Consider the following 17,446-nt stretch of genomic DNA (forward strand, 5'->3'; position numbering starts at 1 on the left):
TCAAACCCTCACCTTAGGAAATAGATGTAGCTGATTTAGCAAAAAGATAAAATGTAGTCTTTTCTCAAAGTTGATACTTTTATTGGACCGACACAGATATTTTATAAAGTAGCAGAGGCTTTCGGGACCTCGGAGGCCACTGTAGGGTTAACAGCGAAATGACAGTTATTATTACTATTGGTGACATCAAAATAAACGGATAACAGAAATCGTTATTGTAAATGATTCGCACAGCAGCGAAGGCGGAGACCCCCCTTACAGATGCCCCCTCTGAGGTCTTACCTCCGTCTTCTTCTAGGTTGGTCAAGTAAAAGATTCAATTTTCTAAATGGGGGGACCCTGAGACTCTTGAAATATTAACCCTTTAGTTGCACATTGTGAAACCTTTATTAGCGACTTCTTCAAATGTGTTACCCGAATGACTCTGCTAACGGTCCTCATAGAAACCTCCACTTGTCACTATTTAAAGATAGACTTAATTGAGTCACCTGCATTCAAGCAGGGATACCGATCACAGCACACCAGTAGCAAAAACACCATCTGGGAGTCTTATATATGATCACGGCAGGGTAGAATAGGAAGGAGTCCTCTCCGGATTGTGTGACCCCAAGAATCTGCCCCTTTACCCTGAGATTGGGGCAAATACCCTTAGACTCTCACGTAGGAGGATACGCCGACACCATAGGAAAAAGCAATCCCAAATACAATGGCTGAGAGTGAGCTGAAAGCCGAGCCAAACGCAGACAAACAGAATCACATTGGCTGCGACAGGTAGGAGAGACGGAAATAACTCTCCCCAACTATTCTGGGAATTCTCTCCACTTAACATGCCAGAAAGGACGCCGGGCACCGTCTCTCCCTGTTAGTGTAATGCGCTCGGACAGACGCCGCGCAGACAGTGTTTAAAGAAAACAAACTTGTTTACCGGGCCGAGAGTGACAGGGAGCGAACATAAGAGGCTTTCAGGTATAGATCGCCGTGCCGCTGGTGCGTTGGTCTGGGCTCCACGTTTACATCGAATTTACAAGGAGAGAATGTACAGCCCAACAGAAATAAGAGGCAGAAAGGGCGTTGGCAGAAGAATAAGTTGATGTAAAATGATTACCAGTGGAGGAGAGATTGAAATAGCAGGCAATGTATGATGGCACACGGCTTGTGTGCCGGTGGGAGCTCTCCCGTAGAGACTGGTGGAACGTAGCTGGCAGAGCTTCTTAGGAAACATCCATTACAGAGGAGAATGCGGTTAGTGGAGGGTAGAACGGTTCTGGTAGAACTTCCATAGTTGGGAGAATGTGGTTAGTGGAGACTGGGGAGGTCCCAGTAGACCACCCATGTTGGTGAATGTTGTTAGTGGAGGCTGGAGAGGTTCTGGTAGACCATCCTTGGTGGAGGAGAAGTGGTAAGTGGAGGCTGGAGAGTCATCAGTGGTAGGAAGAGCTCATTGAATTATGTTTTTAGATGGTTTTTTTTCCAGTAAATAACATTTGTTCTTTTCTTTTTGTTTGTTTGTTTTTTTAGGACAACAGGTTCTTGGCCTGGTGGAGAATCAGAGTGACTGGTATCTCGGGAATCTATGGAAAAACCACCGGCCGTGGCCAGCTCTCGGGCGAGGATACAATACAGGTAAGAACTTTAGAAGTGTCGTCTAGACAGAGGCTAAGCGCTCTAATTGCTGGGAAAGCATGCCTTGCCTTCGTCGCGTGGCTACTTGACGTGGACAAGAAGAACTCAACGTCTTAATCTGAGTGATATTTTAATCCTCGTCGTAATGAAACATGTCATTTTATATGAAGCGGGATGCCGGTTCAACGTCTGACAGAGACAAGAAAATTATTCTGGGACAAAGACACGGCAACGCAGGAAAACGGAATAAGCTCGATTCCTTTTCTGTTTGACAAGCCTGCCGTGCCTTGCCAGCCGAATTCAAAATTGGCATCTGTCACACAATTATTTTAGGCTCACGGGCTGCCTTGTTTTATCTCCGATGTTCATCAGCATCTGTCTCTTTGCGTTAATTAAAGAGACAACAGGGTTCACGTTCATCCAGCGCTGTTGGTCCAACGAGAAGACGTGGATGGACCTTCAGAAGACTCATCCTGTAGGCTACAGCTTATCTTTGTTAATCTCTGTTGTTGGGAGGTAACCATCTGGCACGAGTGTGGGTTGCAGCGGAGTTCCGTCAGATTGTTGTATAGAGGCAGAGACACCCGGCTGAATGTTTATCTGTGGGAGGATATGGAAACAGAAAAAGCAAGGGGCAGAAGAACAAGGGTGGGAGAGGAGTGTTAGCAGGTGCTAATGCACGGGATGTCAGCTTGTGGAAGCGAGGAGAGCGCAGCTCCCGCTGCGAGTGCTGATTTGTAAAGACTTCGAGAGGACCTGGTCAGGTATAGGAAACGTGAACAAACAGCTCTGTCCTCAGTGTGCTGTTACAATGCTTCCCCATACCTGTTTGTGTTCGTCACTTATTGGTGATCTCTTAGCATGATCTGGGTGAGCAACTCAGGAGAGCCGCAAGTGATTTGTCGTAGGGCTCATTGATTGTTACCGACTAGGCAAGCGATCCCCGTTTGTGTTTCACCGGAAAGTGAATTCGGATAATAAAATCAATATTTGCTGTTTTATTGAGTTCTATGTGCAGCCAAAGGAACCGCAGACAGACTTTTGGGGGAGAGCATCGCCTCTCTTCATATCATTTTTGTCCCTTTTTTTTAAAACATATTTAGAATTATGGGGGAGATTAAGATCAAATAAAAGCTTTCTTATACCAAAATGTACCCTTTATACCATTATGACAAATATACTTTATGTCAAAGGATTATGTCAGGCGTGGACATGTGATCTAAAAAAGCATGTAGGGTTTTAAAACTTTGGTTTAAGGGGGTGTGGTTAGGGGTGTGTCTGGGGCGTTGTCTTTTTTGTAATTAAGTCACATATTTTGAAGAGGAATAATGTATCTGATCTATGTGTTTACGTTACTGTCCATGACTCCGCCCATCTCATCCTGTCTCTCCCAACTCCATGACTCCGCCCATCTCATCCTTTCTCTCCCAACTCCATGACCCCGCCCAACTCATTCTTTTTCTCCCTACTCTTTAATATTATTTTATATATATATTATTATTTTTTTACTCACCTCCTCTTACTCATTCTTCCCCCACATCCTGTCACCCATTCTTCCACCTTCCTGTATTATACGTTCCTCCACACCCACCTTATAGTCCTTTCTCACCCCATGAGTGCAGCCGGTAGGATTTAGTAAATAAGATGATTATGAGCCGTTGTCAGGCTGCCGCGTGCCTTTTAGAAGTCACTCCACAGTCTAATAACCTGTTCTAGATATTCTGCAACAATCTCATTCATCTGGTTTCCCTGGAATCCAGAATCTGTTCATTCAGTATCTGCCTGATAAGCCTGCTGCGCAGCATTCAACACAGCTTAACCCATTCCACACCTGGCCAATTCACACTACACCCGCTTGTGTGGTACCCGCCCCGGCCCATGGTCCCCTAGGGCTCTTAAGTAAGGAGTGCAATTAATAGAAAGGGCAATACTTTCTTTGTAAGTACCAGATACATGCAGCCAGTATGATCGAGGAGGGCCGTGTCTGGGCTCACCGAACCCCCAATAATCCCCAAAGGAGAAAAATAGCGGTAAGAAACCCCTTCGATTTCTTAAGGGCTCCCTTTGGCTTCAGGGTATTGGTGAGTCCAGACTGGACCTAGAGGAATGGTCGCCGCACCCCACTGATCATGCCCATGGGAGCAGGCAGGAGAGCTGAAGCTTCAGACGTTCCTGAGCAGGGATGCATCATAGGGCAGGGTATTAGGCAGCTGCCCTCAGTTGCACTGTCCTTTTACCCCTTTTGTACACAGACTCATTAACTCCATTTACTTATAATATAAATATAAATGAGCGTTTAAAGCGATTGAGTCTTACGGTCGTTCTCGGTGTGGTTGAAACCCTTGATATAAGCAGAATTCTCTCTCTCCCTTCTCCTCCCTCTGCCCTTACAAAGGCTGTCTGAACCAATCAGCAACTTAACAACAGGGAAGCGGTAACTCAACGGGGAGGAATAATCATGCAGATCCCAGGAACAGGATGTTAGAATGACTGCTCCCATAATATACGCTTAAGGATGGTTTCTAAAGTGTGTCTATTCCTCGTTACGTCCGTGTTACATAGTATTACATAGACCGTAAAATGTCGAATTAGGGGGAACGTGACAGATCGGCTCTAAAGTTTAAGGGCGTAATAAAGCGAAATCCTTGTGCTGTCTGCGTGGCGGCGTCAGGCGGTAACGCGCTCCCGGGGCATTGTGTTTAACGCTCAGCCTCCCCTCCGCGCCATCTGCTCCGTACCCACAGCGGGGACTCGCCGTCTGAGCGAATTCCGAGGCTCAATAATTCAGTTTTATTTCTGACCTCCAACGACAATAAACCATCTTACGCCCCGTCCTGAGACTGCGGCGCCTGAACTGCAAGCCTGGTTGTCGAGGCCAGCATTAGCACTTCTCACATATTGCCGCCCAAGTGCACCCACTTAAGTCATCCAGTCCCTTTATTTGCCCCAAATCCCGGTGTCTTCCCTCTTCCGACCCTAATAATAAAACCAGTATCACATCCAGAGATATTGTGGAATCATTCCTGAGCTTGTTCATCAACTAATGTATCCAATCATATGATATTAATGTACTTTATGAGTATTGTAATTTTGCGTTCTGTGACAGGTTAGAACATAATCACTTACCTTAGGTAGAAGCTGCAGCTCCCAAGGTTCTCGTGGGCTGATGATTCCCACTACTCATTGGCTGCTGGAAGTAGTTAATCAGTGGCAAGAAGTCCTCCTGTTGAAATCAGTGGGGGGGTACTTTGTGTATGGAGGGGGGTACTTTGTGTATTAGCCCCCCTCCCCCCGAGACTTTCACTGAGCCAGCGCTGAAGCTGCAGAATCCCCATGCATTTGCAAAGGGGGGAGCGCATGTACATTTAGAGGGGCATCTCAGCTATCGTATGAAGTACGTGTGATGAGTACATGTGGCCCTCTAAGGTGCTGTCTGTTACATTGTAACAGATCAGATAGGGCCACTGCATGGGGTTACCGGGAGGGGGTATTAAATACGATGAATGGTGCAGGTCCACTGGCCGGAGTTAACGTCTCCTCTCTGTCCTTCACCAGGAGTGATCCTTCTGCTTCTGGATAAGCTTCGAAAGATGAAGTGGGAGCAGATGTGGCGTCTCACGGCCGAGCGCGAACTCATGAGCATGCTGTCCACCTCTCTGGCCGACCAGGTGAGCGACGCGGCCCTGGAGCTCTATCCGCTCGGAGCCCGACGCCTTCCCGCCGTGTAAACGAATTCTACCCCCGACCGACTCCCCAACGTGCCGAATGTGCCTTAACCCAGCGAGAGCGAGTGAATATTTCATGCGAACAAATGTAACGTTCCAAACTGTGCGCATTAAACTGGCCCTGGCCTCGCGTGCTGGCGGTGAGACCTCCACGCTCTGTGTCATCGGGAATTCAGCTATTTTATTATTTTGGGGGTATCAGTGCCCAACGGGCAGGACGTGTTCGGAAAGGGTGCTGACAGACATAGGATTTAAAGGGACAATTAACCCTAACCCTTCCAGGTCTAGTTTGGCTCACTTTGCGTTTTACAAGGGGGTAGAAGCCAGATGGGACCCCGAAGCTGGCCATGAATGGAGATGTTCAGCTACAGCTTAAAATTCACCCTGGATAATTGGTATTTATTGGGATATTTCACAGAAAGTATAATATTGTACTCAGAGATAATACATTCCGGGTGCCCAGAAGGGTCAAACTTTTTCCTGTGCCTTTTTTTCCATCAGAGGGGTACGATCCAGGCAGCTGTTACATTTTTCAGATCCCTCCCAGCCCCTCAGGTAAAGCTCAGAGACCCGAAGCGACAGAAAGCATTATGATGACCCGTGTCTTCATAGCGCGGCCTCCCCGCAGAGCTGGCAATGGAGCTTAGAAAAAAGAAAACCCTTTGAGAAATATATTGCGAGGTTTTTTTTTTTTGGTGCCATGACACTTTGTTCAAAGGAGATCGAGTCGCAGAGGAGACAATTTATATCCCAGCAAGTAGAGCGGAAGAAAAACTTTCTAATCCACAGCCTTTTGGCTTCCGAGTCTTGTATCCCTTTGAGATTATTTGATGGTCGAACGCGTGGCCCCCTGATTAGCCGAGACAGTCCCCGTCTATCGCATGTCCCTCGGAGCCGGCCGCCCCTGTCTTTGAATCGTCCGGCTCGGTTATTGAAGGGAACAGGCTGGCTGTCCCTGTCATGTCTGTCTGTCTGTCTGTCTGTACCGTCGTGCCTTTGACAGCCGGCTCTGCGAGACATTCTTCCCAGAGTTATTTCTAAAAGAAATCCGTTTCACTCATTTGGTCTCCGGCTTTGGCAGCTTTAACCCCCAACTCTGTATACAGCACTAACCCCAGCCCTGAATACAGTAATAACCCCCCACCAGCGCTGTAACCAGTAACAAGCCTCCAGCAATGTATACCGCCATAACCCCCAGCGCTGTATACAATAATATCAGTCGGTGACAAAAACCTGGTTTTAACTCATTTTGCCCCAATAAACTCCCTTTATCTGCAGACCTGGAGCCGCCGTTGCTGTCAGTCATGTGATATTTTGGGGGTCTTTCCCGGCTCAATCACCACACTGAGCTGATGCTTTATGGCGATGCTAATGAAGTCCGTTCCTCCATAGACTTTCATTAGTCAGAGTGTCTGGCTGGGTGATTAAGACTGAGCCATTCTATTGTTCCCCACAGGCAGTATGTTAAGGAGTCGGTGTGTTTGAAACATTACGTTACAGTTACAGTTCAAATAACCTCAAAACATAAACCAAAAATAAAACTGTATCCCTTTTACCTTTAGCGAGGCGTCCTTCAATACATTTTCTTGTGACTTAAAATAATTGAAATATTATAATTAGCACCTAATAAATAAAAAGGCTGGCGATCTTCAGTCTCCCTTTACATATCTATATATTATACAGTATATGGGCTGTGATCTCTGCCGGGCGGGAGGGATGTTTCGTGTGTTCGGTATGCAGAGGGGTAAGCTGTCTGTCTGTCTGTCTCTCCCCAGGATATCTTCAACGCTGTCATCAAGCAGAATCCTTTCCTGGTCCACCAGCTCCCCTGCTTCTGGAACGTCCAGCTGTCCGACCACACTCGCTCCGAGCAGTGCTACCGGGACGTCTCCGACCTTAAGGTGCCGCTTACACCGAAGCTCATTTTAATCAAACTCATTTTTCCTGTTATCAGGGAGCGGGGCGCAGGGAAGAAGATCAGGTGTATTTTCATAAATTATCGTGTATGTTTTTTTTTGTAAAAACCCCAAATGTCTTTGTTTGTAATTAAGGTGAAGCTTCTGAAGCTTTATGTTGAAACCTTTTAACCCATTCTCTGGGTCCCTGAGGAGGGATAACAGGCTGTGGGGCAAACAGCTTGAACTGCTTTGTTGCTGCTCACCAGAGAAAGATTCTTAAATTATTTGTGGGTTTTTTGTGTTAATTGCTATTTTTGCTGAAGATCATCAGGAGTCTCTGGATGGCCTAGTAAAGCTGTAAAGTTCTAAAACCCCCTGTCCCCTCCCTTAGATGCCCCTCTCTCCTCCCCTGATGTCCCTCTCTCCTCCCCTGATGTCCCTCTCTCCTCCCCTGATGTCCCTCTCTCCTCCCCTGATGTCCCTCTCTCCTCCCCGAAGCCCCTCTCTCCTCCCCTGATGTCCCTCTCTCCTCCCCGGATGTCCCTCTCTCCTCCCTGGATGCCCCTCTCTCCTCCCCTGAGATCCCTCTCTCCTCTCCGGATGCCCCTCTCTCCTCCCCTGATGTCCCTCTCTCCTCCCCTGATGTCCCTCTCTCCTCCCTGGATGCCCCTCTCTCCTCCCCTGAGATCCCTCTCTCCTCCCGGATGCCCCTCTCTCCTCCCCCGATGTCCCTCTCTCCTCCCCGGATGCCCCTCTCTCCTCCCCCGATGTCCCTCTCTCCTCCCCTGATGCCCCTCTCTCCTCCCGTGATGGCCCAGGATAAGCCAGGATAGGTGGGAGGTATGTGGGTGTTGGCGCTGTTGACATGACGGGCTTGTTTACTACAGACAGGAAACACGTGCCATTTGCTGTCCTTTTTAAGGGGTGGAGTTTGAATCAAGTAGGATAATCTACACCCACCAATCCCGTGCCTCCTTCCTGCTTATGTCCCACCTTCCTCCCAACCATATTTATTTTTATATGTTGGCTGTATTGATGTCTGGGTGCCCCCGGTATATATATCCATCATAAGCGTCCAGGCTTGGGTTATCTTCTAAGGCCTAATGAGCTGGATTTGCCCCTTGTGCAGGTACTTAGACATAGGTAGGATTCCTTCTGATGTGGATTGGTGAAGTTTAACAGCAGAATTGACTTAGTGGAGTTGGTCCCAAACGTGTCCAGAAGCTCCCTGCTGCTCCATCAATGGTCCTCAAGGCACCAACGAGGTCCTTCAACATTCTACGGGGTCCACCTTGAATTATTTGTGTTGAGGAGAAGGTAATTACACGCAGACAGAGTCCCGTTAGAATCGCGACATCAACCTTTACGCTGTTACAATGTTTCTTCCCGTTAGAACGTGGACTCCTTTCTAAGGATCAGAAGTTAGAGTCCGCCTCCCGACAGCCATCAGTCTGTCGGATCACATTCACTCGTGGCAGCTTTCCGTTCAAAAGCCAGCGAGGCGGGACGCGTGACTGAACGGTGATGACATTTAAAAGATGGCTGCCCCCGTCACCGGGGAGCGCAGAGATCCGCTTCGAATGTCTGAGGAGATAGTCTTCCTTAAAGAACATTCTAGAATCTGCCGGCAGATCGGCCCCTGTCTAGTCTGTCCGCTTCTCCTGCTGTAAAGACTCAAACCGTAATAGGTGGTTGGTCTCGTCTTAGATTCAGGAGCCGTATGTCTATCCCATGCATGTTTAATCCCCTCACTGTACTAACCTCTACCACTTCTGCTGGGAGGCTGTTCCTGTTCATTAGATTCACGAGCCAAATGCCTATCCCACGCATGCTGTCAGCTCATTGTCAGATAGGCGCAGCAGTCCGAGGCTTAATAAAGAGTCAATTCACATCAACAAAAAGATAATTTAGTGGCCACGTCAACCGTACGCGGCTCTCCTTTCAAGCCGGCGGAAGCCTAATTTCTCTGCTAATTTCTGCTTAAAAGCGCACAAAAAAATAGCACATGGAACGAATCCCGTGAACGGGGGACACGCTTTCAAAAGCCACCCACGCGGTGAACCATTTGCATGCATTAACGCGCTACGAGCTCGCTTCCCACCCACTCCCAGCCTAGGATGCGAGCGGCAATGCGGGTCGGCTGTCGAGGCGATTGAAATGCAAGCTCTGCGGTCTACCAGGCCGTAGGGGATCCGGTACAGAAATGCGTCGAACGTCGCCCTATCCAGCAAAACGACAGAAGTGAAATAAACATCAGATTTCGGGGGGGGGGGCGGATGGTAATTATTTTTCGGCACGTTCTGTGAAATTCTGTGAAATTCTACGAGCCGAGAGGCAATTATTCCGTAGCGATCGTCTGAAACGTAAATAATTTGTTTTATGGGCAGCCTCGGCTTTTAAAGATAATGAATGTCGTCGTTACATCGATCGTGGTCCCCGCCCCTCGTTAGAAATACTTTGTATCCACAGCCTATGATGCCCACCGGCACTCGCAAGGTCACTTATTAGATCATACATACACATCATACATGCCATTTAACCATACGTCACCCATTAGAGCTTCAGCTGGCTGGTGGTCAGGCAGTATAGAATAAGCGCAAGCTCTTCGGCAGCCAGAAGATGGGTTCGAATGAACAAACCCCATTTACGAACAGGATCAGGGGGTGAAGGGGGCAAACGCATCGGGGGGGGATTCTGCGCAGAAAATGACAAATTAAAGGGGCCACGCAGATATCAGATGCAGCAGTGTCCCTTTAAATGATTCGCCTCGGAGCCTGATGCCAGGACCCCCCCCTGCCAAAGCCAAGGTGGGGTAACAGACCCCATAGACATTCAGTCTTTAAGTAGAGCACTGACGCTTCCTGAGAATATTTAACCCGATTGTTTGCTTCCTATTGAGAAGGACTTTTATTTTTTGTGTTTTTTTATCTATTTATCGGCTTCCCCTCGACTCCTTCTCCGCGGAGACGTTACGGAGATGACGGCGGCCGGGCGCACTCGCCGCGCTCGGCTGTCTCTGGGCCATTGTCGCATCTGTCCGTCTCGCTGCCGTTCCTTTTGTTCGTGACAATAAGCAAGAAGAAGACGAGGTCCGTTATTTCATCGACGTTGAAGAGAGGCATTGAGTGCCGCGCGTCTTGGGGAAACACTCCATTATTCTCAATTATGTGCTTCGATGCCTCTGTCCCCCGAGTGGTATTCCTTAGGCTCCCCTCCCCCGCCTTAGGTTGGTTATTATGCCACCGTTTGTAATAATGATGTCATCTTTTCCTGCTTGAGTGACAATTCCCATTGAGACGGGTTCAACGGGGCCATAGGGCGAGGATATCGACGTTCTGCCGCCGGACGGCCATCAATTTTCCATTCTTTTATGGCGTTTCTAAGCAAATCTGTCGCTCGTTCCTGGAAGGAAGTTTTACTTTATTGAGAGGGCGGTCGATACGTGGTAGAGCCTCCAAGCAGAAGCGGTAGAGGCCGACGCAGAGAGGGAATTTCCGACAGGCTGTCCATTAATGTTTATTTTCACGGCTGTGCGATTTCCGCTAACAGATTCATCAACAAGAAGGGAAAAAAACTCGCTGGGATTTCTCAGTTTTCATGTTTTCGGCTTCCTTGCGAGGAAACCACATGTCGGATTGAGTCGTTTCCAACACACGCAGGATACTCGCTTTCTGCTCACCGCGTCCGGCCACAAACAAGGACATCGCTGGTCTCGTCTTAGATTCAGGAGCCGTATGCCTATCCCATGCATGTTTAAATCCCCTCACTGTGCTACCACCTCTGCTGGGAGGCTGTCCCATTTATCTTAGTAAAGTTAAACTTTACATTTAAGCCTCATATTATTTCAAAACTGCTCTTCGTGGGGTAGCGTATCTCACACGGAGATCCTGGAATATCCCAGTCTCTCCCATACCATGACGTGAATCCCGATCCATTCACGGCCGAATGTTGCGCAATAATATGATTATTCCACCCAATCGGAAAATAACGCTATCATCTGGGTAGTAAATTCTATTTGTATCGATACATTATTTTTATTACAATTTAATGGGGGGGGGGATTTCATCTTAAGGAGCTTAAAAAATTCTGAAATTTAGTTTTTCACCCCCCAAAAAAAAAACTAATAAAAATCTCTTGCCTGCGGATCCGGTCGCCAGGGAACAAATAATCTTAAGCATTTTAGAACATAGAACACGATGTTAGACAAATTGGATCCTGATAGTTACTAAGATTTAATTATATCGTCTTCTAAACAAGTCTTTTTGGGGTTTTTTTGTTTTTTTTTTTCTCCCGGAAATAAAGGCAAAAATACTATTTTTTTGTTAGGAATCTCCGCTAACAACGGCGATAAAGCAGCAGGTATAAACAGGAATATTACTTCTAATTAGAGAAAAGAAGGTTCTCATGTGATAAAGAGAATTCTATTTCGTTCTCTAATTGTACCGTTTATGCTTTTTTTCAGAGCGGTTCCACGCGATAGCAGCTTGTGCTAATTAGTAATCACCATAATTACCCCGGAGACGTAGGAAAAACAGACTTAAAGCCTCCTTCAGCAAAATGGGATTCAGGATACTGAGATTTGTAGTTAATTCCCAAACGGAAGAGCCATACAGAGGCGACCCCCCCCCTCGGTCTAAAGGGTATTTTGGTGGTGAAATGGTTAAACGCCTTCAATTTCCTCGGTCAGAGACCCCGAATCTGGGCGATTTCAGTCCTGACGCGTGCGGCTGACAGCTCTCTATAACAGTGACTTATAGATAAATGAGGGAGACTTGAAGGTTAGTTGAATTTTATGAGATTCTGCGGCTATTGCTTTGAATCGATGGGTTCTTCTGCCACCTACTGGCTGGGACGGGAATAACAACAGCCTCGGGATTCTCCATCATTTTTGGCGATAATGCTTATTTCTTTATAATATATATAAACAAATTTTATGGACAAAGTTCCAAAATTTGATCCATACTCAACGAACATGGATTGTAAGATAGTAAGTAGATTAGAGGATCTTTCTGTGAAGGAAAATCCCTGCAGGCGTTCCTTTCGTTGTTTCCCATTGCGGGTGGAAATGGCATCCTCAGGTCTCTATTTATAGAAAAATAGAACCGATCAGCCCCCATTCGGCCCCCGTCTCCTGCTGTAACGACTCAAACCATAATCAGTCGTTGGTCTCGTCTTAGATTCAGGAGCCGTATGTCTATCCCATGCATGTTTAATCCCCTCACTGTATTACCCTCTACCACTTCTGCTGGGAGGCTATTCCTGTCCCTTCAGTGGGAAGGCTTCTAATCCTGTTGCTCGTGCCAGATGGGAGTTGTAGTCCCCGGCAGCTGAGGTGCCGCAGGCAGGCAGTAGAATGTAGGTTATTCGTTATGTTACTGGGACAGATCCCGGTTCCGTGGTGTTGTCTGAATACGGCGCGGTGGTTTTATTGACATCGATGCGAACGCTCCGGGGCTGGAACCTTTCCCAGGTGCTTCGCCGCGCGTGCTGCTATAATCGATCGTAACACGAGCCGCTCTCCGCGCCAAGAGACCGTCTCATCCTATTACGCTCGGCGCAGAGGGGCCTATTAATGCGGAGGGCCCCACGTTCTCTGACTGCTCATCCAAACCATCCGATCCCGGGGGAATATAACCTGTAATGCAGAACGAAAGGGTTAATAAGCCAAGATCTGCTATTTTTAATGACATTATGTGGGTGAGTTTTAGCCTCCCTGGGGGGGATACACGGTGATACACGGATACAGCTCCGTGTATCACCCCCCCCCAAATGCCCTACGGCCCCTCTACTCATTATTCCAGGGTCCTCGCTGTTCTAATTGGGAAGCCATTAACTCATGGAAAGGGGAACGATGGTGAGTTTTATGATCTGATCTGGAATCTCAGGATCGTTGCTTGCTACATGTGATGTTGAGATGTCCCTCTTGCCCCCATTGAAGCGACCCCGTAGCCGTCTTCCCGATGGTGCTGGCCGGAGGGCAAGGCTTTTAATGTTGACACCCTGCTAAATGTCCATGGAGCTCCGGCTGGGTCTCTTTCATGGGACACTTTTGGCCCTCGATGATCCACAACGTCGGTGAGAAGATATCTTTTGGTCATTTGTTGGTCTTAATAACACAACCCAGGGGTCTTTGTCTCCCCCCCCAGGTCATACACTGGAACTCCCCCAAGAAGTTGCGCGTGAAGAACAAGCACGTGGAGTTCTTCCGCAATCTCTACTTAACCTTCTTGGAATACGACGGGAACCTCCTGAGGAGGGAGCTCTTTGGCTGCCCCAGCGAAGCGGACATCAACAGCGAAAACGTAAGTGTCACAAATGCACCAAATTCAGGTGAAATCCTACCAATTAAGTAACGCTCTGAACGTACGGCGATGCTCTGCGGGCTTGGCCAGAGTCAGGCGGAACCCCCCGTAAAATATATCTATCTATCTATATATATATAGTTCTACTGTCCTCATCGGTAAACGACAGGGCACTAAGGGGTTAAACGTGAAAATGCAGTAGAGAATGTGTTATCGCTTACAGAAGATTGCAGAGCCCTTTCTCCTGATAACTCGCTTGCCAAATCCTTCACCGTAAGGCCGATAAAAATGCGTTTAAAGGGGAACCGCGAGATAAAACCATGATTGGATCCTCCGCCTTTCGCCCGTCTTATTATTTTCATTAAATGCTCGCTTTTTGCAGATTTTTATTTTCCCGGCCGGGGCATCTCATGCAAACTTTACCCCGTTTCCCACGATCCCTCAGTGCACCATCCAATCAGGAAGCCGTAACCCGAAGCAACGCGGGCATTCTCCTTTAACCCCGTCTTGCTCACCGTAGGAGGACAGTGTTAGGGAATGACAATGGATGGGACCGGGCGCGAGGTCTCCGTGGCCCTGTCGATGCGTTGGCACGGAGCCGCTATCACGCTAACCCCTGACTCGTCGGAGCCCCGCTTCTCCCCGGCTGGATGTTAACATTTTATTAGAATGAGCCCGGAGCCAAGAATGTGCTCCGCCATCTGCTTCCCTCGGCCCCCCGGCCCCAGAGCCACAACAGCAACCAAAACAATACATATTCATGGCGGAGTTCGTGTTCGACGGATGCTCTCAGGTGTCTGTCGGCCGCGGCCATAGCGAAGCTCGGCAGGCAACGTATTCCGAGCAACCGTCGTTGAAACTTCCTTGTTAGTTAGGGGGGGTTAGTTCTGCGGCGTACTGATTGTGTACGGGGGTACAGAGCCACAGAGGGACCCCCATTAAATCGTCTCTATAACAGTTGGGTTCGGGACGTGGGGTTTGCAGGCAGGTAAGAGGAGCTCGGCATGTACTGGAATTATTAACATAGTTACATAGTAATTAAGGAGGAAAAAAGACGAGTCAATCAAGTCCAAAAGAAGATTAAAAATTTTTTTCCCACTTTAGGGGGGTCTCCTTTTTTATATTACACACGCGATATAAACGTTCATCTCCTTGTGTTTGCTTTGCAGCTTCAGAAGCAGCTCTCGGAGCTCGATGAAGACGACTTGTGCTATGAGTTTAGACGGGAGAGATTCACCGTCCACCGAACGCACCTGTACTTCCTACACTACGAGTACGAGCCGGCCCCCGACGACACCGACGTCACCCTGGTGGCCCAGCTCTCCATGGACAGGTACATTTCTCCTGGCAAAGCTTCGCTTGAAACGCTTCTCGTTTGGAACGCCCGCCGGAGCCAAAGCTTCATCTGTGATTACCGAGTCTCCGTCTCGTCAGACGCTCGCTGTCACCTGAACATCTGCGGCTGTCGGCGCGGTTGTCATAACTCACCCGGTGCCACCGGTGCTTGTTCCGTCACGGTGGGTGATCTCACTTCTGATTACCCTTTTCTTTTCAGGCTCCAGATGCTCGAAGCCATCTGCAAACACTGGGAAGGCCCCATCAGCCTGGCCCTCTATCTGTCCGACGCGGAGGCTCAGCAGTTCCTGCGCTACGCCCAGGGCTCGGAGGTCCTGCTGAACCGACGGAACGTGGGCTACCACATCGTGTACAAGGAGGGCCAGTTTTACCCGGTCAATCTGCTGAGGAACGTGGCGATGAAGCACGTCAGCACCCCGTACATGTTCCTGTCCGATATAGACTTTCTGCCTATGTACGGCCTTTACGAGAGCCTCAGGTAAGACGGACAGGGGGGGACTTAGTGCACAAAATATCTTAGGAAAGCAGTAGTTGGGCTCCTGTGGTTAGCAGGACAGTCCCTCCATTTTTTTTTTTATAATAATGTCTGTTTATAAGACAATTACGAGCGAGTACAGGAATGAGACGTATTTCATGACATGCCGCGCATGCGATGGTATCACCGTCACATGAATATCTTTACAGTTATTTCGCATAGAGCACAAATAATCCTTGTTGCCGATACATATTTATGGAACGTGATAGTCGCTGAATTCTAAAATGCCTCTTGATACAATCCCAGCTCTTGTGTTCACTCAAGTTACATGACATTGTTACAGTGCGGTGTCTCACTTTGTATCCATTTGTATCACACAAAGCCCTGTCTGCTACACGTCATGCCGAACATGCTAATGCAGCCTTTTATTTAAAGGGGCAGTTTAACGTCTCCGGCACCCTCATTAATAAAGAACGCATATTAGTATTAAGATAACAATTCTTTAAATATAAAAGTAAAAGAAACAAAGTCACTTGCATTAAGTAGAAGCTGCAGCTCTCGAGCCACAGCTTCCAGGCTCGTCCATAGGTCTGAAGATTCTCACCACTGCTTGGAGCAGACGATCGGTGACATTAAAGTGCCCCAATTGAAATAAATGGGACCACTTTCTGTGCATGTGCACCGGGGTCTCAGTCCACCTCCGTCCATAGCGTTCTCAGAGCCAGCGCTAGGGCTGACCGGAGGTAAATATATCATGTGTTCCGGGGAATAGACCTCTTACAAGGTGTAATAGATGGAGGGTGGGGGGCAAATGTATATGGAAATTCTGCAGAATCCCCCCATGCATTTGCGAGGGGGAAACGAGACAGAATTTAAAGGGACGTCTCCGCTGTCACATGATAAAGAGTCCTTTTAAAGCCGGTTACTGATCACATATTAGCAAACAGCTGCTTTTGGTGCAGTTTAATGTCACCGGGTGTCGGAAAGGCTGGGGCGCCCTCTTGTGGATTCTTTTATGAACTGCAGCTGATGTTATCCCGTAATAGCGCTCATTTACAGACTATTGCTTTTGGTTTATTAAAAGAGGGGAAATAGATTAAAAAATAAACTATTATAACATTTAACTCATTTGGCACAAATTCCTACGTGCCTCTTCAGGTATGTGAGATACAGCCAGCTGCGAAAATGATATTTTATTTTTATTTCTTTTTTTCATGCTTATCAACCCCAGTAAAAGTCAGTAGTAACCGAGTAGTGTCTAAAGTATTAAATAGGAAAATATTATTAATAATATTAATAATATTCTGCAGCACTTAATATTTCCTGTATGTTCTTTCTAACATTTACAATAAGAAAACCCTCTCTGGCACTCAAAGGGTTTATATTTTGGAATGCAGCCACACAGACCTTAAATACATTGTTACTAGAAATAAATGTATATGAATACAATGATACAATGTATATATGTTTATATATATATCTACATATACAGCGCTATGGAATTTGATGGCGCTATATAAAACAATAAATAATAATAATAATATATATACCGGTGTGTGTGTGTGTGTGTGTGTGTGTGTGTGTGTGTATATATATATATTAATTAAAGGCAAGAAACTTGTTTAAAAAAGGACATTGACAATGAGCGTTTCTGTTTTATTTTTAATCTTTTTGGGTCTGCTTTGTTTTCTCGCAGGAAGTCGGTGGTCCAGCTTGACCTCAAGAACACCAAAAAGGCTCTGATCATCCCAGCCTTTGAGACTCTGCGATACCGGCTGTCCTTCCCCAAGTCGAAAGCAGAACTCCTCTCCATGTTGGATATGGGGACCCTCTTCACCTTTAGGTAACCATTTAATAAAGATGCAAGACGCTGCTTTCAAAGGCTTCAAACATCACAGATTCCCCAGACGCAAAAGGAAAGGCTCGGTCCATCAGACGTGAACACCTCTAATGACTGGGGGTATTTAAACAGACACACATACACGCAACACACACACATACACGCAACACACACACATACACGCAACACACACACATACACGCAACCACACACACACAAAACCACAC

At 47.4% G+C, this 17,446-nt stretch overlaps 1 protein-coding gene across 1 annotated transcript in view; it reads left to right on the plus strand.

The window, feature by feature from the left end:
* LARGE1 (LARGE xylosyl- and glucuronyltransferase 1) overlaps positions 1-17,446 on the plus strand; it is an 87,993-nt gene that overhangs the window by 69,057 nt on the left and 1,490 nt on the right. The window contains exons 7-13 of the mRNA XM_053462655.1: positions 1,519-1,623; positions 5,179-5,291; positions 7,124-7,249; positions 13,393-13,548; positions 14,718-14,881; positions 15,104-15,382; positions 17,076-17,222. Of these exons, the coding sequence (XP_053318630.1) occupies positions 1,519-1,623; positions 5,179-5,291; positions 7,124-7,249; positions 13,393-13,548; positions 14,718-14,881; positions 15,104-15,382; positions 17,076-17,222 (1,090 nt within the window). The remainder of the gene's footprint in view (positions 1-1,518; positions 1,624-5,178; positions 5,292-7,123; positions 7,250-13,392; positions 13,549-14,717; positions 14,882-15,103; positions 15,383-17,075; positions 17,223-17,446) is intronic.

This window comes from Spea bombifrons, chromosome 4 (assembly GCF_027358695.1).
Source record: "Spea bombifrons isolate aSpeBom1 chromosome 4, aSpeBom1.2.pri, whole genome shotgun sequence".
Taxonomy (NCBI): Eukaryota; Metazoa; Chordata; class Amphibia; order Anura; family Pelobatidae; genus Spea; species Spea bombifrons.